Source organism: Pichia kudriavzevii, chromosome 2 (genome assembly GCF_003054445.1).
Source record: "Pichia kudriavzevii chromosome 2, complete sequence".
Classification (NCBI taxonomy): Eukaryota; Fungi; Ascomycota; class Pichiomycetes; order Pichiales; family Pichiaceae; genus Pichia; species Pichia kudriavzevii.
The window spans coordinates 230450-255601 of record NC_042507.1 but is presented as its reverse complement, the minus strand read 5'-3'; the positions used below and the strand labels follow the sequence as shown (position 1 = coordinate 255601).

The following is a 25152-nucleotide window of genomic DNA, read 5'->3' as shown; positions in this document are numbered from 1 at the left end:
TGAAATTTTAAGGTATATCTCAAAATAAATTTCCTAAAGAGGAAATCACGAGGTATGTAGAACACCAACGATCTTCAAACGCTAATGAAAGGCTTATATTTTCTTGAACGCGGAAACGAAGAACGAGATCATAATTATGTGTTTTCTTTTTCGAGTTGTACTGACATATTTTGGATAATTTTGCTCTTGGTTTTCCCGGTAATAAAGTGAAGAATCTTTCTGTCTTAATATATATCGGCCATTCTCTTGGATTGACTCAATATCTAATTGAATATCAGAGACCGAGACAAAAACAAAGAAAGAAAAAGAGAAAAAAAAGAGGGAGACATACCTATATCAAATATATTTCAGAAAACATGGGCTACCTTGTTATCTCACCTGAATATGTCCCCTATGTATCCACTATTGCCAACTTCATTATTTCCTTTACTCCATTGTTATCATATGGGTCTACGGTTTTGAGTATAAGGAAAAGACAATCATCTCAAGGGTTCTCCATAGATATATGTGGGACGATGCTTGTTTCCTCGATATTGAGGATTTTCTACTATTTCAATGATCCGTTTGAGGTTACGTTACTCCGGCAATGTTTTGTAATGGTTTTCATACAAACTATACTACTCAGGACTGCGTTGAAGTATAGAAGTGAGGATGCGGTTCATTTTGAAAAATACGATGGTCACTGGGATTCATTTTATAACAAAGTATTGGAATTGAACAAGGAACAAATTGATAACACGTTTGAGAAGTATGAGATTGGGGATCAATACAATAACTACAATATACAGAATATAATAGTAGGAATTTTTGTCGCATTATTTCGACTTGCTTACATCAATGGAGTACTTACAGTTAGTGCAGCATTTAAGCTCTTGAGAGATGTTGTAAGTTTATTTGATTATCATTACATTAGGCCCTTTAATTACTGGCAATGGAAGGAACCAATAACGTTTTGGAAGTTTTTACTTGGATTCGTAGTTTGTGCAGGTATCATCCAAATCACATTCAATGGGAATGAGTATTTAGGAATTTGCTTTGGATCCATCTCATTTTTAGTTGAGTCATCCTTGCCACTACCACAAATTCTACTATTCCAAAGAGTTCAAAATGTTGAAAACTTCAAGATTATATTATTATTATCATGGCTAGGCGGCGATATCACAAAGATAAGTTATTTACTATTTGGGACTGAAAATGTAGGCTTGTTGTTTATATTTGCAGCCTTCTTTCAAATGAGTTTGAATTTTGTAATAACATACCAATTTTTCTACTATAAGTTCAATCCCAACCTAAACAGCGAACACATCATAACTCATATACCATTATCACATGCACCTGTAAATATCAGGCCACCTCCCAGGTCAAGCACCTTGGCATATATTAGTAGGCCGAGCATTAACGAGACAAACATTATTCCACAAAGTAGAGCTTCATCTATTTCCTTTAGTGGGATCATACCAACCAATAGCAACGTCAATATTGTTCAGCAGAATCAACATTATCAGTCACATCGAAAGTCGATATCTTTAATTGAGGAGGACGATGGGATCGATATAGCCGAGGGGGTTAAGATGAACATAGACTACACATTAGAAGATGTAAACGATTGTGATGAAGAAAATGAGGGAAATAATGAAAACGAGACTTTACTTAATACACAACAGCAACAGCTGCCGTTTGAGAAAGGAGTGGACCCTCTTGTGGAGCAAGTGAGATCAAGAACAGGGACTATTGGACATGCGTAAACGTTCGTCGTTCATATTCCACCACATTTCAAAAGTCCCTGAGTCATCTAAATAATTTCGGTCAACATCCCAAGGTTTGGGAGAGAGAATATAATGGATGTTTTTTATTTGTGACAAGTCCCATAGAGATGAATGGCAATTTTTAAAAGTTTTCAAACAGTTGTAAATGTACGATATTGAAAGCCATTTCTTATAGAAAACATCTGCTAATAAATCTTGGTCCGGGAATTTATAATTGCAAGTCTTTTCCTTATCCTGTAAGGCATCGAGTATCATGTCAAATGTCTCTACCGATGGTTCTACAACGAGAATTCCCGAATTTAATTTTGACAATCCAAGGTGAGAGCTTGGTCCCATGTGTTTTGGAATATCAAAGCGGGACGCCATGTGTTTGTCATGGTATGTATAGACGCAGGCCTGCTTATTCCAACTAGGCGGATAGTGTTTAAACCTATATGGATTGCATAGACATGCATGTGTTGATGCGAATTTGAAATCCCCCATTTCCATCTCCATCAATTCATCCATATTCTGTAACACCAACATATCTGAATCCAAATGCACAATTCTCTTAAACTGGTATGACTTGAAAACGTATAACTTTGTCCACGTATCTATAAATCTGGAGTCAATTTGCAAGTGCAGTTCCCCAATGCAGGGTTCTAAAGCTTCTATTTTCAATGTGGCAATCTTGTCCTTGTGTAACGCCTCAAGTGATTTTCTGTCTAACTTGTCGGTGTATAATGCAACCAACGGATACTTGGACCTTGCCCTCACAAGAGAGTAGTTTAGCGTCAACACCCCAGGTAGATAGTTGGCTCCTGTTATAAGTGTTGCCCAAACACGGGGATGGTTCTCCCCATCTACAATAGTCATTCCTCAGCTACCCAAACCTATGTATGACTGTCAAGTTTCAGTGAACGTTACCAGATAGAACCGCCTATCACTGTTTCTTCTTCGTACACTAGTACAACTTCTTCAATGCCTTTACAAACACAAACAATACGGCCCTGCCATTAATAATCAAGAAATCAACAATCCCCGGGGGGGTGAAAGCCCTCCTCTCCCTCTAATGCTGAGCCTTCACTAACACCTCCCTAATATCTCCGAGCTTTTCTCGCCTTTTCTCGCCTTTTCTCGTCTTTTCTCGTCATTTTTCTCATTTTCGGTTGCCGACGTCGTCGCCGTCGCGGATTTATGCAAATGTCCGATAATTACAACTTGTTCCTGGAACTATTTTCTCGACATTGGGGACTAGAAAAAAAAAAAAAAAAAAGAAAAAGTTCTGTAGAATATGGAATGTGGAATCACTTCTAATGCATAAGTAAATTTGAGGGAGGGATAAATGGAGAAAAAAAAAAATGGGAAAAAAAATAACAAATAGAAACTTCCAGTTTTGGGAAAAAATAGTCCATGGATATAGAAATTGTTCATATATCGTGGGAAACGGTTCACACGGCTGGATGCATTCCACTCGTGGCCAACTCAAAGAAATACAAATAGGGTTCGTCCAACAACGTATGGCAGACTCCCTCGTTGTGATCAACTTCACATCGCATAGAGAGGTTCTCAACGCACACAGAGACAAACATAACCCTACAAACCCAAAACACGGCTGCACCCCTTCTTATCATCACCACAACTACCACCATTAGTACTGGAGGAGCACGCTACACATTTCCACGCTGAAATCCCTCATTGTCGACAAGACGCTAACCCTCTGCCCCACTCGACCCCACCCCTTCCTCTCAATATTGCTGATATCAGTATACCATTTCATCGTCTTATATCAGACTCTGCAATACTAGAGTGCATCACACCATCTGTGTATAACTTTCCCCATTGACCACAGAGATTAGTCAGCATGGTTCTCATTAATGGCGTCAAGTATGCCTGTGAGAGGTGCATCAGAGGCCACAGGGTAACTACTTGTACACATACAGACCAGCCTCTAATGATGATCAAACCCAAGGGTAGGCCTTCCACCCAGTGTGACTTCTGCAAACAGCAAAGGAAGATCAGAAACTCCCATGTGAAATGTAAATGCACAAAGAAGATTGGTTCTAAAGTCATCCACGATAAAGACTGTCCTTGTCATCTCGATGGTCAGTGTACCTGTTGTAACAAGGGCAAGAAAAGCAAAAAGAAGGATGAAAAGGACAAGGAAAAGGAAAAGGAATTAGGAGCCACGACAAAGGCCAAACGAAAGTCAAGTAAAAAATCTATTGTTGAAAGTCCTAACATTGATGTCGAAGATAAACCTCTAACCACAACCATCCAAACCAATACACCTACTGCAAGGGAAACAAAGTCGAGTCCCATCAAAATCGAGGAATCAGAAATGCTGCTTAACGTTGATACTAGTCTGCCCAATTTTTCATCTCAAAATAATAATATTACAAATATTTATTCAATGTCAAATGATGATGCAAGTAATGGAATCATCTCTCCGACTAGCACCGATTTGAAATTCGATAATGAATATATTGACCCAGATACAAGAAATTCTTTGATGCAACAATGGGATATGTCGTCGCCTCCAATGGGGAATTCTGAATCGTTATATTCCTTATTATCTGATAACTCTTATATGAACAATAGTAACAATAACCCGACTCCAAATAATGTTAATGCTAATTCTAATACCAATAATAATACAAATAATAACGTCAATACCATCAATAATAGATTTTCAAGACAGATTGGTTTGGACCCCCTACAAAATTTTAGATCATCAAAGTCAACTCCTAATAATCAGAATTCAGATTATCAATCGCCAACTTCGCCAACATTGCAGAGGGGGTTGGGTGAAATATCAATCCCTGTTGATGAATATATGGGGCCCCTCAATAAAATGAATGTTCATTTCCGTAATTTCCTCAACACCTTGACAGATCAACCCCAATTGGATAACATTATTAGCCCCAATAGTATCAGTCCGGGTCAAATTTCCAATGGTGAGCCTAACGTTGTGCAATTAAATACTAACCAAAGCACAGATTCTTCCAATGGGGGGAATAATAGAACAAACTCCTTTTATGATTTCACACCGGCAACTCCTGGTAACGGATTATTGGATATATTTGAAAATAACGTTCCTACTTCAAAAGTATACCAAAATCAGAATAACCAACCTTCAAAAGTTAATGAACCTGATTCTCTTTTCCCATTGTTCCCATTGATTGGACCCTTGAATACAGATAATGATTTATCACAATCAAATGTCCAAAATTTGAACTCTAAACAATCAAACTCTTTGAATACATCTACTTACTCAGTTATAAATGGCGGTAATATGACCCAACAAGCTAACCCAAACCAAACTAATAAAGTTAACCAAATACCAACTAAGATGTTAAGAAATACAACTGGTTCTTCTTTGACTTCGAGTACCTCTTACCAATCCTTGCATTCCAATTATTCCACTAATTCATTAACGAATCATCATAATCATCACCATAATCATCACCATCAACCTCACCATAATGGTTCTCATGGACATACGAGCAACTCGCATTTTCATCCTTATCAATCCTCTCATGCTCATCGCTCGTCCTCATTTTTGGCGCTCTCTCCAACCAATTCATACAACTCATCCACTGACTCGCTAGCAGCTTCATTTGCGGATGTGCCCCAACTCTTAACTGCCGAAGATGGTATACAAGGTGGATTTACTGGGGAAAAATTAGCTAATGCAAAAACCAATACTACATTGATGGATGACATATATACAACTAAAACATACACTGATTCACATTCTATCAATGCTAAACGACTGTCTCAGAATGCTCAACAGATAAAGAATCATGCCCAACAAATAAAACATGAAATGCAGGATGATATGACCAATGGTAACCTCACGAATGAACATTTGGATTTGTCTATAATAGGTTCGATACCAAATACAAGTACCTTGCCTACTCAACAAAACGCTCCGCAGACTTTCCAATACGAAGATCATTTAATTGAGTCTTTATTACAAAACGATTTCTGATTTTTTTGCAATATCTATATACTTTTTTTTTCCTAACCCAAATAAATCGTTATATAAACATTTCTCCGTCTTTATTATTCTTATATACTGCTTTCTATCTCCCAATCTAATTAATGTTGTTTTATAAATTCACCCACTATAGTTTTAGAATACTCGCTTTCTGGGAACCCTTCTGCATCAGAAATTTACGGCAATATTTTCAATTAATCGTAGTCCGGCCTATATCAAATCTGATAAAATAGAGCGAAACAGCTTGTTTGCCAAAATCGCCCACTGCATGCTTCTTTTGGAGCAGTACAGGCGGAGTCAATACCCCGTAAGGAACCAAAATCGTTGACCTCCAATGGCATCAAGAAAATGCATAAACGACCTATTGGTCATGACTAAGGACACTGATCCGGATCTTCGATTCATGGCTTTGAACGATCTTGAAAAGGAAATGTCAAATACAATCAACCATATCGCAAGTTACGAAGTAGATGAATATGCAAGGATATTGTTAACAAGATTGAATGATGAGTTCCCTGAGGTTAGAACACAATCTTTGAAATGCTTTGAATCCTTACCGTATAGATTGAAAGTTGATATTTTACCCGTTGTTAGAACTCTAATCAATAAGAAACCTAAGAAAGTTTCGATTACTTCTACAATTTATACAATGGCGTTACACAATATTCTGGAAAACTTGCCCTTAATAGAAGAAGTGCACGTGGGAATCATTAACATTGTCTTGCCTGAGATATTTAGTGATAGGGAGAAGTTCAAACTGGAAATTGATTATATTGAGATTTTAACAGATTTAATTGAATATTCAGGTAAATATTTCAATCAAACACAAATATTCCAAACCTTGGGGTTTCTGACAGAAGTCATATTCACTGCAGATGCAATTATCTCAAAAAAAAGTATAAGTGCATATGGCTCACTTTCTAAAAATATTGAGAGCATTGAGATAATTGAAAACTTTCTTAAAAATATTACACAGTTAACCAATTCTTATAAAAATTTCTATGAAGGCCAATCAAAGCTATTATCTGTTATTTCTGTATCGTTTGCAAGCAACTCACTTAGTTTTGAGCCTTTTGCATTACAACTGTGGGAAATTATCAGTAGTTGTTTAAAGGTAAATGAATTAGGAGACTTAGATCAAGATTACGAGAACCAACAGGAAAAGGATAACCTAAGGGTTGAAGCCTTAACAGCTGCTTTGAGCCTATTTAAAAATTGTAAGAGTGATAATACTTATTTTCTGACCGGCGATTGTCTTGATATCTGTGAGGTGTTGATCAAGTATGATCCTTATGGCGATAACAGTGAAGATGACGAAGAAAGTAATGCTTTGGCTGATGATATTAAAGATTACAATGACTTTGAAGATGAAGATGGTGATAGCTATAGTGATTATGAGGACGATGAGGATGCCGATGATGATAATTGCTCCTGGAAAGTGAGGCTGGAAGCTTTAAATGTATTGTCTTGTGTGATTGAGAATTTCCCTCAAAGATTACCACTAGCGTTGAAGAAGTGCTTTAATGATATTATGATTTTATTAGATATTGAAAAAAATAAAAATGTCTTGCTGAGGCTATGTGAAACTTTATCATTCATTTTTGAATTAAGCTCACCTGATGGTGCTTACTATAATTTATTAAACTCTAAAAATATGGCAGAAACTACCAATGGAAGAAGATTAAGTGATGTAAGTATGGCCTGTAACGATGATCCTTATGCTTTATTTGTTGGGAGTGCTGAGAATATCAATGAGAAAATCCTAAAGTTAATCAGGAGTAATGAAGCAGTTGTCAATGATAAACCAGAAGCATTTTTGAAGCTAGTTTCAAACATAACGAGAACTCTCGGTGGTGTAGGTTCGCATTACGTGGAGTCATATATTGTTGCGTTGAATCAAAGCTGGAATTCTATCCCTTACACTGTACAGACACACTATTTCTATTCTGCTTTTCTAGAAAATGACAAGATTGATTCATTTGGTGATGGGCTTCCTTATTTTGTTAATTTCCTAAAAAATTGTTTGTCCAATAGATCCAACCAAAAAATGGTGCTTGAAGGTATGAGTTTAATCAATGAAATATTTGAAACACAGTGCCTTGGTGATGGGGATTATAATAGTACCATCAGAAATAATGATATTGTCACACAATTATCTTACCTCCTAGTGGGGTTTTTACTTGGAAAGCTTACTGATAGAAACTTGTCTAGCGAAATGAGACTACAAGCATTAAACTCACTAACATCGATGTGTTTGAAAGCTCAACTTGATAAAGAAACAGTGAAAAGTATCTTAAACGCATTAACTGAAACGCTATCCACTGAAGTTTTAGCCTTTAATACTCTAAACGCCATTAAAAAATTTTGTTCATCAGGAAAAATCAATTTTGCAATAAGTCCAGAATGGATTAAAGCAATTTTGGGTTACATTTTACAGTATTTTAAGATTTCAGAACTAAGTGGCACGTGTGTTAAGACAGTTTCCATAATTACTTCCTCTGGGTTTTTTGATGAAGCTGATGGCAAATCAATACTCTTGGCAATTGGTACCTTATTCTCTAATAAAATGTTTACACCCCTGAACTGCGTTGATATAGGTATTACCCTGACAAATATTCTGGATAAAGTTAACATAACAAGTGATATGACTACATTCATCTCCGTGTTAATTGAGTTGAGTAAATTTGATGAATTCGATGAAGTTTTGCCTGATTTGATGGAGAAGATTTTGCTACAGACTACAGATTCATCTCTCTCACAGGCAATACAAAGTTTTGATGATATATCGGATATCAAAGTATCAAAATTGTTGGCCGTTCTTATGGTTACTTCCAAGAATTACACTTCCATTGATAATATTATTCAAAATATACAAAGTGGTAATGACGTTTACTTTTCACTTGTTTTTTTGAATCAAGTTTTGAAATCTGTTGATTTAAAAACTGAGCTTGGTTTATTTTTGAATGGATATTCTTCAAATGAATCTAATGTTGTTAACATGACCATGAAGACGGTGTCCACTATCGTCTGTAAATATCCTGATAACTATTTACCACAATTTATGGTGTTTTTAAAAGGAAATGCGTCAACGCCCGCATTCAAAACGCTTGCAAATATCTTAGATCACGTACATTTATCTCATGAGTCTGCAAGTCATTTGTTTAAGTTAATTATAGATGTACAACGATCCAGTCCCCAGCTGGATAATACCACCGAATACTCCAATGCTGCAGATTGCCTTGGTGCCTTGGCTTTCAAATATAACCTTCTACCTGATTTACTTGATGTTTTATCAGCTACCAAATCTTCTCACTTAACGTTATTGATTACTCTTGGTGATACAGTGAAATATACATTCGGAAACACCCAGTTTTTAGAAAACGCAGAACTTTCGCAATTAGTAAAATATTCCGAAATGACCACAAATAATTTTATCTTTCATTCTAATCTTCTGATTAAAGAGGTTGGTGCCTTCAACTTGAACTTAATTCTAAGCAAGAAAGTAAATATCGCAATTTCTCTAATGAATAAGATTGTTCCAAATATAGTTGAAACTGAAATCAAACCTAATAAAAGCTTCATACGTGTGCAGATGATTGGTCCGTATAAGTATAAAATTGATGATGGTTTAAACTTTAGAAAACAGATATTTGAGTCTATTTACAACTTGTTCAAAGTTTTAGAAGATAACAGAGGGCTAGAGTTTTTATGTGACATTGAATGGAGATTACTCTTTACCAAATATTTTGATTGTGGTATTAAAGATGACCAAACTATCTCTTCTGTAACTTTGCTTACTACATTGAAAATATTTGAGCACCAGCCCGAAATCTTTGTGCATAATTTCGGAGATGTTCAAATCTTTGAATCATTTCTTGAAAGATGCCGTAAAGTACTCAATAAAAAAATCGCAGATAATGCTGTTAAGCAGGATATTGAAAAGCAGACAAATCTAGTCAAATCACTAATTCGGTTCTTGAAAAGAACAGAAAGACTAGTTGAATCCAACCATTTGCTTCTCAGTGGTAGCCAACTAAGTGCTTGGAAAGCACTGATCAGTGAGACTAAAGCCAAATTTTTAATTTATAAAACTGAAGAAGTTGATTAAAACACGTTTTTTTCTTGGTATAACCTTAGTATGTAATTTTAAAAAGATGGACTCGACTGCAGATGTTTAACAATTGCATCTTAAAAACATTCAGCACATACCTTGGCGCAATAGAGAAAACTTAAAAAAATATTTGTGGGCTAAGAGGTTCGAACTCTTGCATCCGAAGATATCACGGCCTAAACGTGACGCCTTAGACCACTCGGCCAAACCCACAAATGTTGAAATTGTTAATTTTCTTTCTTCTAGGACCTTTTGTAGTCACGTGAAATATATTTTTAATGATTTGATTTGAATTCTTAAAAATACAGATCAATCTTCATCTTTCTCTCCAAAACAATTTAAAGTTTTCTTTACTACACGAAACATATATATAAAATTATTTGTTCTACTTAATAATTTTGATGGTTTTCACCATGTCGAATTTTCAAGGTCAGTTTTGAAAATATTGAGTTCATGTGGGTTGAATTTTCTATTCGATTAAAAATATATATGGGATAGTAGAACTAACTGAATAAACAAATTGGGCTTTTTGTAAGTATGCACCTGATCTTAATTTTAGTAAGTTAAAGGAAAGATGTCTAGATGGATATTATGAGGACAGTTTCATGTTGAATAGGAAAGGTTCAGGCTTAAAATCCCTCTTTTCTGAATCTACTTGTGTCGATCAAGAGTTACCCTGATAACTAACTTCAAAACCACGGGTATTCCATAGTGGTGATAAGCCCTCAGGAGTTAATAGTTCTGAATGAAATTGTTATTCATACATGCTAGCTTATTCATGTTTTCTATAAATAAAGTTCTTCTTTTTATATGTTAGTTTGGTAAAGGTCAATGGTTACTTTGGTCGAGATCTTTTATTTTGTTTTTCATATTTCTTTTTAAAATGTCTACTTAATAAGTTTTACTTAGGCTATTCATAGCAGAATTAAAAAGTGTGAAGTGCATACCGTTAATAAGCATCGAAACGAGCTGACACTTACAAATCAAACTAAAGATCAACATAATTTGTCCAACGATAATATGCCTGTCCCTAATTTAATGTTAACAAGAGGGAAAGAAGCTGTGTAAAAATCAACGGGTTTTATCAAGTTAAATACTTTTAAAAAATGTAAATTAATTGTCTACTTATTTCATCAGGAAGCGCTTTGACCAATTATTCTAAGCAAGATCGAAGGGATACCACATTTTCTGTTTATAAGATGTCAGCATTAACCCAACTATCATAATAGAACCTAAAAAACAAATATAACAATGACAAACCAAATCTTAAAAAAGCAATGTCTCTCAGTTCATCTTGTTGGTATAACAACTTTTGATTATAGGATACCTTAAGTTTTATATTTACTAGAAAAAGGCTAGCTGGGTAGACATATTAAAACTAGTTCCACCTGACTAGCGTTAGATATCTGAATTATTTTGTTAACTCATTTTGCTTTTGGGTCTAAACATTTTTATTTGCATCTGTGTAAATGAATTACAACAATAGCAATAAAAAGGGGATTGAAGTTGGCTTTAAGTATACAGTTTAAAGAAAGATATTTTTACAGAGTCGTTTCCATAAAGTAATAATTAGACTTAAAAGAAGGTTATTTTTTTGAAAAAAAAAAAGAACAGAAAAAGGTAACCAATTTGTAATATTTGTGCCACTATATAAACGCTTTATTAGATACTTCCTCAAACTTGCGTATAGCCTCTTGGAACCCAGCTTCCCATTGCCATAAAAATGGGCTACTTTTCCTTGCATTAACATGTTCCTTTCTCCTGCTTGAGGTCCATGCTACCATTCTTCCGATCCTGGAATTGTTAAATCTTGCAAAGCTTAAAGCATCATGCCATCCCGTTGTAAAGCCTTCTTTATATCTCCAGAATTCATAGTTTTCATTTGGATTTTGTGCTTTCCAATAATTCTCATGCCCTTGTAACATTTCCTTCAGATTTCTGTCAAAATCTTCTTTAGATGGAAGGTTAACAGAGCTGTTCCTACTTGGAATACAGCCTCGACTTATCATGGGAACCAAGCCCCACTCCCCACCATCTCCATGTTGAAATTTGAAGGTCCAAAAGTAGTGACCCGTGTTTGCTCTCTCTTTGAAAAGTTTACATTGTTTGTTGCCGTAGGCCCTAACCATGTCATCTCTATTACAGCCTTGTGATCTATCCCATGACCGTGAATCGAGCACACATGAATATTCTCCAATGATAAAATCTGCTGGTTTCGATAAACCGGTTAACACTGAGCTATCCAGATCCTCTATAATCTCTTCTATTTTTTTGTTTTTATCGTCGTCGCTGAAACATCTGTATATGTGGTCATCTATGACGATACCTAGACTTCCAACATCACCGTTTGAAAATCTATCAAGAAAGTTGACCCATTGGTCAGGCCACCAGCCATCACTTATGATTATTGGAACGTCACTATTCACTTTTCTGATGGCATTAGCAGCCTTTCTATAGTATTTTTCTTGTCCACTTGGGTTGTTGCTGAAAACAGACTCGTTGACAATCTGAATACCACATATGTTGTCGTAATCCGCTAAATCCTTAGCTATAAATGCACAAATTTCTACAGCTAAGTTAATAGCATTGGAATCATTCCAAAAGTCAGGGTCTTTAAACCATTCACCACTATGGTCACCCGTATTAGCACCTTTGGGAAGAGCATGCAAATCTACTAGAATTGAGATCTGGTATTGTTTGGCCTTCTCAATGTAAAACTTCTTCAGTATGCTCCAACCCTTAGCATAAGCCCCAGCTAGGCTTTCAAATGAAGTACCCTTAGTGAAGGAGCCACCATCTACAAGCCAATAGCCAAAAGGTATACGAATTGATTGTATCCCTTTCTCTTTTAACCATTCCCAATCACTGTCGGAACAGTAATTTTTCCAATGGTGTTCCAACCTTTCCCTTGTTTTATCAACACCATCTTTTTTGAAGCAATTTTTAATTGCATCCAATTCAACACCAGCATCATCAACAAACATTTCGTCAAAAATATACTTTTCAAGTAGAAACAAAGAACCAAAGTTAACACCAAAATTTTGTCTTGATTGATAAATGGATCTATCGGTAGGTTCCCTACCTATTGGGGCTGCTGGTGCACTTGGGGCAATCTCAGATATGGAAGTCACCTTGTTTTTAAGTGTTTTCAGTAGACCCATTTTCTGTTTTTAACTGTATATTCACTTGAACGAATCTCTTGAAAAGAACAGGTTCATATTAAGTCTATAAATTCAATTTAGCCACACAATAATTTAAACTCCGGAAAAGGACAGGCTGAGCCTCGCCGACGCGTCGAGTCATTTTTAAAATGTTAATTTGTTGTCTCTATGCGTGAGATCCCACCCATATATTGAGAGTACGATTTTCAATATTATTGAGTATGAACAAGCACATTTGAAACCAGTCCAAAAAAAAAAACGATAAGAAAACCACTGGCTAACACCATCAACAATGTCTTCAACTATTCTTAAGGTATGTTTTTGAACGCTACTCATTATATGCCATAGCTTTATTTAGACCAATTGAGCGATTACTAACTGGAATATTCTGTGTCGCCTAAAATGTTCTTTTGATAAAGGCAGGTCTTCTAGTTTCATCTACTTCTATAACTTATTTGACATTTAGCGAGAGTATTAAATGTGAATCGAAAAGAACCTTCTACAACGATGAGCCCCAACAGGTGTCTGTTTCAGAAACCACACCATCAGAACCTCAGTTGTCAAAATTTGTAAAGGAAGAACAGAGTATCGAATCACTTCTTGAACCTCGGATAAAGTCCGCAAGAGAAGAATTATATAAGTATTTTGAACTGTCGAAAAAGTATTACATTGAAAAATCAGAGCAGTATTTCAAGGCTGAAAGGGAAGTTTTCTCAACAGCTAGTTCATTACATGATAGAAGAGAAGAATTTTTTCCAGATGCGCTATATGTAATCACCGGTGGGTTGTTTGGTTCTGTTTTAGCAAGAAAGAAAAACATTCTGATTAGGGTACTAGCGCCTGTGGCAACTGGTTTACTTTCATTTAAGCTGTTCTTTCCGAAAACATTCAACAATGTCTTTGGCTTTTTAGAAAATGTTGAAAAGGAAAAATTACCTGCAGTCCATACAAAACAAGTGGAGTTTGCTGAAAAATCTGAAGAGCTAGTAAAGAGTACATCCTCCACAATTGTAGAGAGCTCAAAGGAAGTTGAAGGTTTCTTAGCCAAAGTCAAGCGGAGCATTGGTGAGTACACAGGTCTAAATGTAGATCAAATAATTACCGAGAAGAAAAAATAAACAATTTCCAAGAACTTCCAATCATTCTGTTTACAAATACGTCACTATTTATTTTATTCTAATATTTTAATGTATATCCAAAATTAAATATGTTCTAGATGTGCTTTTAGTCATTCTTGGATCATTCGTCCTCACCTTCTGATTCACCTTCAGAGTCACTCTCAGAGCCACTTTCAGAATCATCTTCAGAGCCATAATCAGTGCTCTCATCACCATCAATGTCATCATTCTCAACGGAAACGTGTTCAACTTCAATTTCATATCCAAGATTGCCAAAAAAGGTAGCTATATTTTCAGATTTAGTAGGATTGCAACTGATAAAGCATAAACTTGTGTCAGGATTAAACATATTCACAAAGTACCTTTTAAAGATATCAATCAAGTCTTCCTTAGTAATTAGTGAGAGAGCAGTCATTAATTTCTTCTTATAGTCTGGCCCTCTCTTGAGTAGAATATTGCTGTAAAATTCTTCTGTAGCCGTTTGAGAGTAATTTGATTGAGTTTCGGCTAATCGGTTCACAATACTACTGACAGCACCGTTGAGTAGACTCTCATCAATTGCAACCTTTCCATTTGCGTGATTTTCAACAATATCTTTAGCAACCGAATATGATTTTTCCACATCTGCACCTCTATAGATACTAAATCCCAACTCACCAATAGTTGCCCTGTTGTAACAATTTGCACCATAAGCCAATCCTGCACCTCTAATACCACGCCAAAATGGGCCTTCGACACATTGCAAGTATTCAGAGCCAAGCAGTATCTTGAAAGAGTCATCTGAGGTGAAATCAAATACAGTAGTATGGGTAGCAAGATCTAAATAACTTGATTCAGAGCCAGGAGTGGTAATGATGAAGCATTTCTTGGATTTCTTCTCACCAACGTCCGATAAAGTTTTATATTGATATGGAAGTTCTGTAATCTTATCAGCTGAAGTATCACCAACAAAACCAGCCCACGAAGATACAGGATTTTCAATCTTGTTGACATCACCAAAAACCACCAGCTTGATATTTTTGTTGTCAAATAACTTAGACCTAATCTCATCTAATTGGTTTTCGATCTCTTTGAAATTACCTGCTTCAATTTTCTGGAGAGTATCCTTTAGGTACTGCTCATTTGTAATAATCTCACTCGACCTCAGAAGAGACCTTGTTGTGTAGCAGTGTTTGTTGTAGAGGTACCTCAACATGTAAGAACCCGATCTCTTAAGCTCAGGTAATGACTTGATTAATTTTTTAAGTATGACTGTCACACGTTCTTGAGTGAATTTTGTTTGAAAAAGTAGCTTTTTATACCATTCGATCGCTTTACTGTAGTTTTCGTTCTTAACAGTTATCGAGAAATCCATAAATTCTTCAAACTTACCATTGAAAGAGTTTCCAAAATAGCAACTTATTGTGTCTCTCTTGACTTGCTTCACTACCTCTTCATAAGGAGTTATTTCACCATTGGATTCAACTACAGGTAAAGTAGTCAAATTTTCAAAGATTCTCAACAATGGCAAATGTTTTTCATCTATTTCAAAAGAGGAGAATAGGAGATGGATAGTTGCAAAATTTGATTCATAGTTTTCATAATGTGCAAAGATTGAGAAATTATCGGGTGTATCCTGGATGATTTTTTTAAGAGAATCGGAAGTGCCATTGATGGTATCCTTAGTGGATCCTACAGTAATTGATTCTGTTTTATTGAATGCGATGCTTGAGGGGTTTGGTCTTCCAAAAGACGATAGAATTTGGGCAGGGATCTCTTTATTGTTGACCTCTTGTGCTTTTTCTAATTTTTTTTCTAATTCTTTCAAGCCTTCAAGTCCAAGTGTCTGTTTCCTCTCGTTTAACAATTTCTCATTGTCTATTTTATTTTTATTATAGAGTTCTTTTGAAGGGGTTGCTATTATAATGGCACAATGGTTATCGACGTAGTATTTTCTAAAAACATCGACCCACTTTGCAACGTCCCACTCTAAAAGCTCTTTGAATTCATCTAATGTCTTGGAATAATTTTCAAGATCTTTACCGCTATCCTTGCCATATTCAAACTCATAAATGGCAATATACGCAAGAGTTTCAGGACTCTTTTCGGATTTGTGCACATATTTCCACATCGTTTGCTCAACCAAATCTCTCAAACGGATGATATCAAATTTAGAGACATCACAATGTTCTCTCATAAGATCCAGGACCTTCTGTGGGAAAGTCGACAACTTTTCAGTAGGAACATTGTCAAAACTCAATACCATTCCAGATAAAATGTAACTCTCTGTGTAAAATCCTGTGTCCGTCGCCCAGGGATCGTCGACTTCGATGAAATTTTGGCTAAATAAGGAAACAGACGAGGAAGTTAAATACTTACCCAAAATGTCGATTGCCTGGTCCAAGACAGTATTCCTTGAGTCTGGTCCAATCCATGACATCATGATATTTCCAGAGGATTCATCCTTATCTGGAAACAGAACGTTCTTAGTAATTGTTTCACTCAACGGTAAATCAATTGGAGTATCAACAAATGGTCTTTTGTTAGGTGTTTCAGGAAGACTATCAAGCTCCGAATCAAAGTCTGTCATTAATTTCATCAATTCATCTTCATTAACAGATCCCGATATAATAATACAGAGATTATCGGGTCTGTAATTATCAGCATGATATTTTCTGATAGTTTCAGCATCTAGGGTACGTAAATTTTTGGTTAAGCCACCCGTTTCAGACTTGTAGCCGGAATTCTTATATAAAGTCCTCTGTGACTCTAAGTTTTGAATAAACCAGGATTGATTCTCAATACCTTGCATTTCCGAATAAACAACACCCTTTTCCTTTCCTTCGCCATCAACATGATAAACTTCTGTATAACAAGCCTCATCGGTGATTGAAGGATTGAAAAGATGATCCAGATAAACAGGTAAAAGCATTTTAAAGCCTTCCCAACCTGCAGTTGATAAAGTATAAACAGTCTGATCCGTGGCGGTCCATGCATTTGTGGAACTAAAAGCCAAATTACCTAATATATCCAACAACCCCTTGTATGGGTACTTCTTTGAACCCATAAAAATTAAGTGCTCAAGAGTATGTGGACATCCACTGTCATTTAATATCTCGGTAGCAACAGCAAAATAACCGTTCACAACAGGTGAAGCTTGGTCAATCAAGGTAACTTGAAGTCCCGTTCTTGAAGATCTCCATTTTTTAACCTTGGCGGGCGCATAATCGACCTTGAAGTTACACTGCTCCTTAAAATAAGAGATCACCATTTTTCCAATCTTAGGTAAACCTTTCAGCTTCAACTTGCAACAGCTCCAGTTGAGTGGTTATAGTGAATAGTTCTTCTTCTTTCCCGCCGAAAGAAAGATCCACCTGTATCCATATACATTCATCGCTTGCTTGAAAAATGGAAAAAAAAAAGAAGAGTAGCTCCTTCGGTATTTAAGCCGCACCTATTTGAAGAGACCCAATGTGGAAACACCCATAACAGGGCAACTCCTCATGCTTTGAGCTACCAGTATCCTCATTTTGGTACAGCGATTGATACAGCTCTTACAGTTTCTCGTAGATATTGATATAATAGTTTGTGTGCGGTTGTAAATATGACCGAAAAGCTAGGAAAGATACCTCCAATGGAAAAATTGGGGAGTAACAATTGTTCTGCTACCCACAGTCCAACATCGAATTTTACTGGTACAAGTTTACATTCTGGATGTGGAATAAATTCATCAAATGCAGAAAGGGCCATTGGTCATCTTGAGAGAGGAAAGGAGTCGATTACAAACTTGGCTTTATTATTCCGTCCCAAGTTGGAAAAAATTGGAGCTGTGACTCCTGGGAAAGCAAGCTCTAAAATTTTGTGGAATGACTTCCGTGACTTGGCCAAACACTTGAGTAAATCTGGTAAATTAATTGATAGAAATTCCAAGCTACTGAAAGATTGGGCTGCTACCTTTGAAACCGATGAAATAAGTATGCTAGTTCTAGAGTACCAGAAATTTGCACTGCTCCATTCGAATATTAATAAAAAATTGGCAGAGAGAATGGAGGTTTTGAGTTCTAAGGTTAAGCCACTAAATCGGGTTGAAATTCAAAGAAACGTAGACTTGGCTAAGTATATCAAAGCAAAAAGAAGTTTCGAAGATTTTAAGAAGAAAAGCACGGATCAAGCTACAATGGCTCAACTTCAGAATGATGTAAACTATTACTCTACATCTTTAAAAGCATCTCAACTTAGTTTAGAAAAAACTGTTCGGGAAGATGTCAGGCCTGCTATATTCGCATTTGCCTATGCGTTTAAAGCTTCCACAATCTCCATCAACAAAATATGTCAGGAGACGCTACTTGATTTTGATGAATTCGAAAGAATGATTAAAAATCCTGACAGCATTTATGAATCAAAACTCAACCTTACAGGGTTTGACTTGCTTTCTGGGATTTCTGATTTGTCATGCTCCAGTGCAAGAATCGAGAGAAGTCCCTCGTTACCAGAAAGATCAACAGATGCCTCTTACAACATAAGACAGAACAATGATTCACTAATTTCTTTTATCGGTGAAGATCAAAATAGTCTGAACGATGGTGAGAAACCTCTTCGGCTGGAGGAAACGGAATACAAGAGTCACTACCATTTTACGAAACCTGCCAAAATATTCAAGCCTTTTGGGTCCGATCCGAGAGATTTGGAAAACCCCGAACTACATGAGAGATTTAATGAGAAGTTATCATTCGATACAGCTGCTAACTACAATACCTATGTCCAGCGCAACGCTGGTGACCAAAACAACAGCACAGTGAAGATCAGCCATTACATGAACCAACAAGATACGTCTGTTTGGTCAAAAACTTGAATTTGCTTTGCTAAACTTTTTCGTTCGTGCCAAAACTTGACATGTTTTTCTTAACATTCTTCAACCCTCCATTTCCATGAGAATTTGTGTTTTATATTATTGTTAATGAAAGCTCACCCGTAAATAGGTTTAGGCAACATTAATTTATGTACAGATGTATATATCTCTATTAAATGCGTAGTAAAAAGCTCCAACCAAAAAGAAAGTAAATCAAGCTGATTTCTCTTTGAAAAACTTTTTTGTCATCTCATAACTGGAAATCATGATTGCACATGCTGGGGCAATTTTCAGACTTCTTGGAACCAAACCAACATATAATGCGCCAATTCCCTCGTTTTTGTATATCTGTGAAATGAATTTAAAGATGGTATCTTTCGAATTGGTTTTTGAGGCAAGACTTCCCATTTTCTTCTCATCTTCCATGGAAACTTGCATTCTTGTTTTTCCTACATCAAAGGGATTTGTGAAAAATGCAGCGGTAATACCAGCAAGTGAGCCACCAATAAATGATCTGAGAAAAAGGGAAGAGTCACTGTTGATGTAGTTGTTCGATTCACCAATATACATATCTTTCTTTAAGGCATGTGTAATATACTCATACGTTGACCAATATATACCACTAAATGGAACATCTCTCCACAAGGTTAGCCCCAAACCTTTGAATATGGATGATAAGCCTCGCTGTTTAACATCATTAATTGAATTTCTCACAACCATTCTTAAGATACCGCCCGAAGTCATACCTTGCGAGGATGGTACAGCCTGTGTTCTGGTTTTTATCAACTCAAGAGGCGCAACAGACGTAGCTGCTAATACACGAGCTATTGATCCACACATTAATGGATTCAAAACTGGATTTGATTGCTTGAACGGGGAAGAATCTCTGAGGAATTCATAACCTGAAAAATACACAACATTGGCAGGTATGGCCATAACCAATGTTAGTCCCAATCCTCGATATAATGTAGTAAAGCCTTCCTGTGAAGATATTTTCTTTATTCCTTGAAAAGTCCCGCTTATTTTATCTCCTTCTTGAAAACAGGTGTTTGGTTGGCAGAAGTTGCCTTTGATGGAGCCCATAGGTTTCTCATTTGGCTGATTTTCCCAAAATACTTTCCTACAACAAGTTGTACCTTCAGACTGAACAGGATAGAGTAGTTCCTGCTGTTGCAATCTAATTCTTACAACGTCAAAAGGGGTTACAACCAGAGATGTTAGTAGTGATCCTGCACATGCGCTCAACATTCTTTGAGATAGAGTTAAATCAGCATTCGGAGATTTAGCTCCATTAACAGAGAACTTAGGTATCCTGGAAGGTTCTATTGCATTAACTTGGACTCCTTCTGCCCCCTTAAGATCTTGATCGAACATGTCTTCGTCTTCTTCAATAGCACCGGCAATTTCTGAGCTCATAGTCATCTTAATGGACCTTTAAGAATGCTGCTTCCTTTTATACAACTCGGCCTCTGAAGTAATATTTGTAATTCGTCTTTTCTTTGGAAATGTCAATTCTCCGATAAGACCGTGAAGGATATCTGTTACCTTTTTCATACTACACGCAATGTCGCAAAAACTACTTTTACAAGTGTCATTTTTTTCTTCTGAGGAGTCTTCGCTTAGACCTTCTCTCCGAATTTGATGGTTTGCTACACCAATAACCATTGTTTATGGTTGAATACAATACATGCTTTCTACTTAGTTGGTTATACTATGGTTGGCCAAACAGAGCCCTTATTACTGAAAGCCTCCGATCAACTCCTCCCTAGAGTAAAAATCAGCACTAGGGTCTGCTTTTTCTCGACATTCATAGAGTGTAATCTCGGAACTTTGGTTATAATTGGTAGCCATCATCATTCGATGTGGATGTAAAGTCAAGCTATTGATGTACATGTTGTTACGGGTTCCACCGTGCAACGTGCTGATAAACCCACTATTTGAGATTCTGGAGACTCGAGTGCCGCTTGTAGTGTACATATCCACCTCTTTACTAGCACATGCAATGATTGGAGCATGCTCATGTATAAACGCAGTGGTCATTGTTTTCTCAAAAGCTCTGAATCTAACAATAGGACTGTCTTGTCTAATATCCCACAATTGGACCAAACCACTAGAATTGCCACTCACCAATTCACGCATACCGCCTCTTTGCATATGAACATTCCTTAGGGGCGATTTCTCAGCAAAGGTTGAAGGTTTATAAACCTTGACCAAGGAATCCTTACCCTCTAACCTTCTATCATATACACGCATCGAACCGTCTTGAAAACCTGCAATAACAATGTTCCCCCCGACTTGGTCAGATGTAAGAGTAGTAATCTGAGAAGTTGACCTAATGGGTATATCCATCACACATTTCTCTCTAGGTGCATCCCATACTTTAATAACTTTGACATCACCGGTAACTAACAACGTACCTCTACTTTGTTGCCACTCGGAAATTAGACCGACAGATCTGGGTGTTAACATTATATCATTCAATGCTCTCCATGATGTGAGCAACAAACAATTCTCAATGTCATTAAAGTTTTTGTAAATCTTGATAACACCATCACTTGAGCCACTCATTAACAATGGAACATGATCTTCATTCAAAAATTTGACGTCAGTAATTTTTGTACCAAATGGATTACCGTTGGAGAATTTACAAAGTTCTTTGTTTTTACCCCAGTCAAAAGTTGTGACATTATCTCTCTCATCGACCACCGAAATCCATTTCTCAAACTGCGTGAATTTGAGTAATTTTGGTTGGGTGACGTTGTTTAATCTAACAACAATATTCTTCCAATCTCCCTCCAATGCTAAACTTTTTTGGGGTTGAGTAGCAGCAATGATGGCCTCATTTCTATTTCTTCTCCATATTCTTCTCATATATTCTTCACTACCTGGCTCGTCCTCTTCTTTTGGCCCAAGTTGAGACTCTTGGAAATATTCACTGCTATATTCCAAAAACTTACTTGTGAAAGGTAATATTGGATAACCATCTTTTCTAACTCTGGGTACAAATCTAGGCGTTTTGGGTTTCGGGTTACTTCCATATGGAAACGTAGTCGGTTGGTGTGATAGATAATTTGCCAAAATATGCGAGTTAGTGCTTTGTTCTCCATCAGTGCCACTTAACGCATTCAGCCATGATTTGAGTTTGGATACCTTTTCTGCAATCGAAAAAGCATAAGTTGAGGATGCGGAAGATTTAGAATCGTTGTTTTTGTTCTCCATTTCTGTTTTGAGTCTCGAGTCAAGATTTAGAGATTGAACTCTTTTAGTAACCTTCTCGAGGCTCTTCTTACCCACTGTATTATTTCTAGAAGAGCTTTTCATGCTGTTATATTTCTGATTCTCAGTTATCTTGGCAAATAGCTTACTATCAATAGAATTGCTTCTATCCTCACCTACGCCACGTTTTTCTAGTAGATAATCCTCCATCTCCGAGGCAACATCTCCCAGTTTCGATTCGTTCAATTTTATCATAACATAGTCAATAACCTCCTGAGCATGATTTTTAACTTCATCGTGAGGATCTTCACTAGAAATCAGCAAAGATTTCCAAATAGTGAAAAAGATGGAACCATAAGCAGGCGATTTTCTTCTAATCTCATCGATCATTGATGGATTATCAATTAAGGTTACTTCTTCTTCTAATTGACTAAAAGCACAAACAAGGAAAAACTGGAGGTACTTGACTACAAAGCGACTGAAGAAGCATACCACCTCTCTTCTAATCAAAGGAGATCCGTCAAATGACAAGTTTATAATCTCTGTAGCAATACTCAAATCCTGTTGGTTCAATTCTTCTTTCAGTCCATACGAATCTTCCAAATCTTCGTACTCTTTGGGCATCAAAACAAAGTTTGTAAATGCATTAACCAGAGATGCTCTGATTTCTGGAATAGGATCCCCAATTAACTGCAATAATTTTCCGGTAGCTCCAGATCTCATGATTAAAACAATGGCTTCCAGATAATCTTTGACCATCCCACTTATCAACAAGGCGCTCCATTGCCTTAACAATGGGCTTTCAGATGTTTCAATATAGCCAATGCAGATTCTTACAACCTCAATAGAAAATGCGGCCTTCTGACCTTGTTTGTGATCTTTTACAAACATCGTTAAAACAAAGGCACTCATAGCCTTTTGATCAGCAAATGTAACATTATTATTAACAGCTGGACTTTCAATAACCAACGGTGCATCACCGATTAGCGGCTGAGAGGGGCGTGGTTGTAGCGTAAGCATTTGTGTAAAATAATTATATCCCCTATCCTTAAGTAGCTCTTGCTTTGCATTTTCATGATCTGCAGACATAATACGGGTCCAGATAAATACAAGAATTGGTTTCAAGTCAGGAGAAGGACTTTGCAATAATTTCTGGATATATGGGAACATACCAACACTTAATGCTAAATAGACTGCCCAAGTGCCAAGATCTAAGAAATTTGACAATAAATGTAAGGCACGTAATCTATGAGCTTGAGATAATAGGACCTGCAAAACTATAGGTAACTGCTGTGGTGGTTCCTTTATAGCAGAACCGTACTGTAGCCAAACTTCGAATGCCGTTAAATGCTGTTGAAAGAAGGAACAATGCTGATAGTTCCAACCATTGGACAGTGGTACAGGTTTATTTGCAATTTGCACACTATCATTTTTTCCGTTGGTATCATTATCCGTAGTTTGTAGTTGTGGAATGTCAGACATATCAACTTCTTCTGCTTCAGATTCCTTTTTCTTCAACATTTGGGCTAATATCTGATCTATTGCAAACTCCCACGATTCCCACATCGGATGGTTGCTGATGTCCGGCAGCGGTGGATCCGATATAGGATGGCATCCAACTTCTGGCATCAGCTTCTTTGCCAATAAAAAGTTTCTGAATAGTGCTGCGATCACCAGATCTTGTCTAAATAACTTTTTGAACAAAGGTCTAGATAGTGTCGTCCATGCAATTGTGTCTGTCACAGCTATAAAGATCCAATTCAACTCACCTAATGGAGTACGCCTATCTGTCAGTTTACCGGGAATCTCAATTACGCCATTTTTGTTTTTCAAGCTATCATAGTAATGCTTTTCTCTCAAGGGGGAAAACAAAACAAACCATTTGATACTCATTTCAATAGGGCGTGTTAGACAACAGGTAAAGAGGTCAGCAGGTAGATCCGGGTTCATTGGTAACATCTCATCACTTTGGCACGCTCCCAATTGCATGCTTTCAATATAAGCACTGACAGGAGATACTGAAGCAATATCAGTGTGGTTATTTGCTTCGTCATCAATTCTCTTTTGTATGAACTTTTTATTATTTTCAATAACATGGCCAGCAGCATTGGTATCTATAACCATGATATAAGGAGCACCTAGCCAGTTTTGCAAATCGTATAGACTTACAGGGATGTACTGCGTGTAACCTCTGTTGAAAACCCATATCTCGCCTGAATGAGTGGGTTGAGGAACACCATGTCCATTGTAATGAAACAGTATACGTTCATCCTTGGCATTTCTCCTTAAAGTTGAGCACAATCTTTTAAGATCCTCCACAGAAGGGTCTAATGACTGTTTGTACTTAGTCCGTGATGATATAGATTCATAGTTGGTTTGCAAGGATTTCCCGATTGCTTGTAAAGCTAGTTTTGGGTCTGGGTAGGAGGATGGGTCAACAAAGGCTTCCAAAACAGGATATTCTTGAGGTCGCTCGACATCAGGTGGCGGAATACCAATGTTTAAACACATAATCAGGGCTGCCATGGAAGTTTTCTTTTTATTCGTTGCTGATTTCCAGTCAGTGATTTTGTATTCGTCATCCTCGGGAGATGGATTCCCCGATGTTGAATTTCTTTTCAGGTCATAATGGGAGAAATAGTGCGATTGAAGATCATCCAAGTACAATGGGTCATTTAAAAACCCATGTCTCAGTTCCTGTGCCATTTTTGGGGTTTGGATGAATTTATTAACCTTCACCTCTAATCAAGAAGGGAGGAAACCATATGAACCAAACGCTGAATTAGTTACTGATAGTCATTTAAATTTCCAGTGTAAGGGATCGCGAAAATCACCTATCAATTTGCACTTTTTTCCATACATTGCTAAACTGATTGAAACTAAGAAGTTGGACCTGAAATTCCCATCTGATTAAAGTGTCGTTGAGGTTAAGTATACAGTCATATATAGAAATAAAAATCAAATGTTGAA

At 36.7% G+C, this 25152-nt stretch overlaps 10 protein-coding genes and 1 non-coding gene across 11 annotated transcripts; 5 read left to right on the top strand and 6 right to left on the bottom strand.

The window, feature by feature from the left end:
• Positions 1–356: 356 nt before the first annotated feature.
• C5L36_0B01260 (uncharacterized protein) lies at positions 357–1745 on the top strand (the record flags this gene model as incomplete). The annotated part of the gene is made up of 1 exon (XM_029464478.1): positions 357–1745. The coding sequence occupies one exon, from the start codon at positions 357–359 to the stop codon at positions 1743–1745; it is 1389 nt and encodes a 462-aa protein (XP_029320337.1).
• C5L36_0B01250 (uncharacterized protein) lies at positions 1716–2621 on the bottom strand (the record flags this gene model as incomplete). Its single annotated transcript, XM_029464477.1, has 1 exon — positions 1716–2621. The coding sequence occupies one exon, from the start codon at positions 2619–2621 to the stop codon at positions 1716–1718; it is 906 nt and encodes a 301-aa protein (XP_029320336.1).
• A 988-nt stretch (positions 2622–3609) lies between these two features.
• On the top strand, positions 3610–5739 carry C5L36_0B01240 (uncharacterized protein; the record flags this gene model as incomplete). Its single annotated transcript, XM_029464476.1, has 1 exon — positions 3610–5739. One exon carries the CDS (start codon positions 3610–3612, stop codon positions 5737–5739), a length of 2130 nt encoding a protein of 709 aa, XP_029320335.1.
• Positions 5740–6082: 343 nt separating this feature from the next.
• C5L36_0B01230 (uncharacterized protein) lies at positions 6083–9856 on the top strand (the record flags this gene model as incomplete). The annotated part of the gene is made up of 1 exon (XM_029464475.1): positions 6083–9856. One exon carries the CDS (start codon positions 6083–6085, stop codon positions 9854–9856), a length of 3774 nt encoding a protein of 1257 aa, XP_029320334.1.
• Positions 9857–9990: 134 nt separating this feature from the next.
• C5L36_0Btrna12L lies at positions 9991–10072 on the bottom strand. Its single transcript has one exon. It is a non-coding gene; the product is annotated as a tRNA-Leu (tRNA).
• A 1433-nt stretch (positions 10073–11505) lies between these two features.
• Positions 11506–13020, bottom strand: C5L36_0B01220 (uncharacterized protein; the record flags this gene model as incomplete). Its single annotated transcript, XM_029464474.1, has 1 exon — positions 11506–13020. One exon carries the CDS (start codon positions 13018–13020, stop codon positions 11506–11508), a length of 1515 nt encoding a protein of 504 aa, XP_029320333.1.
• A 292-nt stretch (positions 13021–13312) lies between these two features.
• Positions 13313–14138, top strand: C5L36_0B01215 (uncharacterized protein; the record flags this gene model as incomplete). The annotated part of the gene is made up of 2 exons (XM_029464473.1): positions 13313–13333; positions 13440–14138. 2 exons carry the CDS (start codon positions 13313–13315, stop codon positions 14136–14138), a joined length of 720 nt encoding a protein of 239 aa, XP_029320332.1.
• A 121-nt stretch (positions 14139–14259) lies between these two features.
• On the bottom strand, positions 14260–17388 carry C5L36_0B01210 (uncharacterized protein; the record flags this gene model as incomplete). The annotated part of the gene is made up of 1 exon (XM_029464472.1): positions 14260–17388. One exon carries the CDS (start codon positions 17386–17388, stop codon positions 14260–14262), a length of 3129 nt encoding a protein of 1042 aa, XP_029320331.1.
• Positions 17389–17721: 333 nt separating this feature from the next.
• Positions 17722–18969, top strand: C5L36_0B01200 (uncharacterized protein; the record flags this gene model as incomplete). The annotated part of the gene is made up of 1 exon (XM_029464471.1): positions 17722–18969. The coding sequence occupies one exon, from the start codon at positions 17722–17724 to the stop codon at positions 18967–18969; it is 1248 nt and encodes a 415-aa protein (XP_029320330.1).
• A 210-nt stretch (positions 18970–19179) lies between these two features.
• On the bottom strand, positions 19180–20388 carry C5L36_0B01190 (uncharacterized protein; the record flags this gene model as incomplete). Its single annotated transcript, XM_029464470.1, has 1 exon — positions 19180–20388. The coding sequence occupies one exon, from the start codon at positions 20386–20388 to the stop codon at positions 19180–19182; it is 1209 nt and encodes a 402-aa protein (XP_029320329.1).
• A 315-nt stretch (positions 20389–20703) lies between these two features.
• Positions 20704–24888, bottom strand: C5L36_0B01180 (uncharacterized protein; the record flags this gene model as incomplete). Its single annotated transcript, XM_029464469.1, has 1 exon — positions 20704–24888. One exon carries the CDS (start codon positions 24886–24888, stop codon positions 20704–20706), a length of 4185 nt encoding a protein of 1394 aa, XP_029320328.1.
• Positions 24889–25152: the final 264 nt, after the last annotated feature.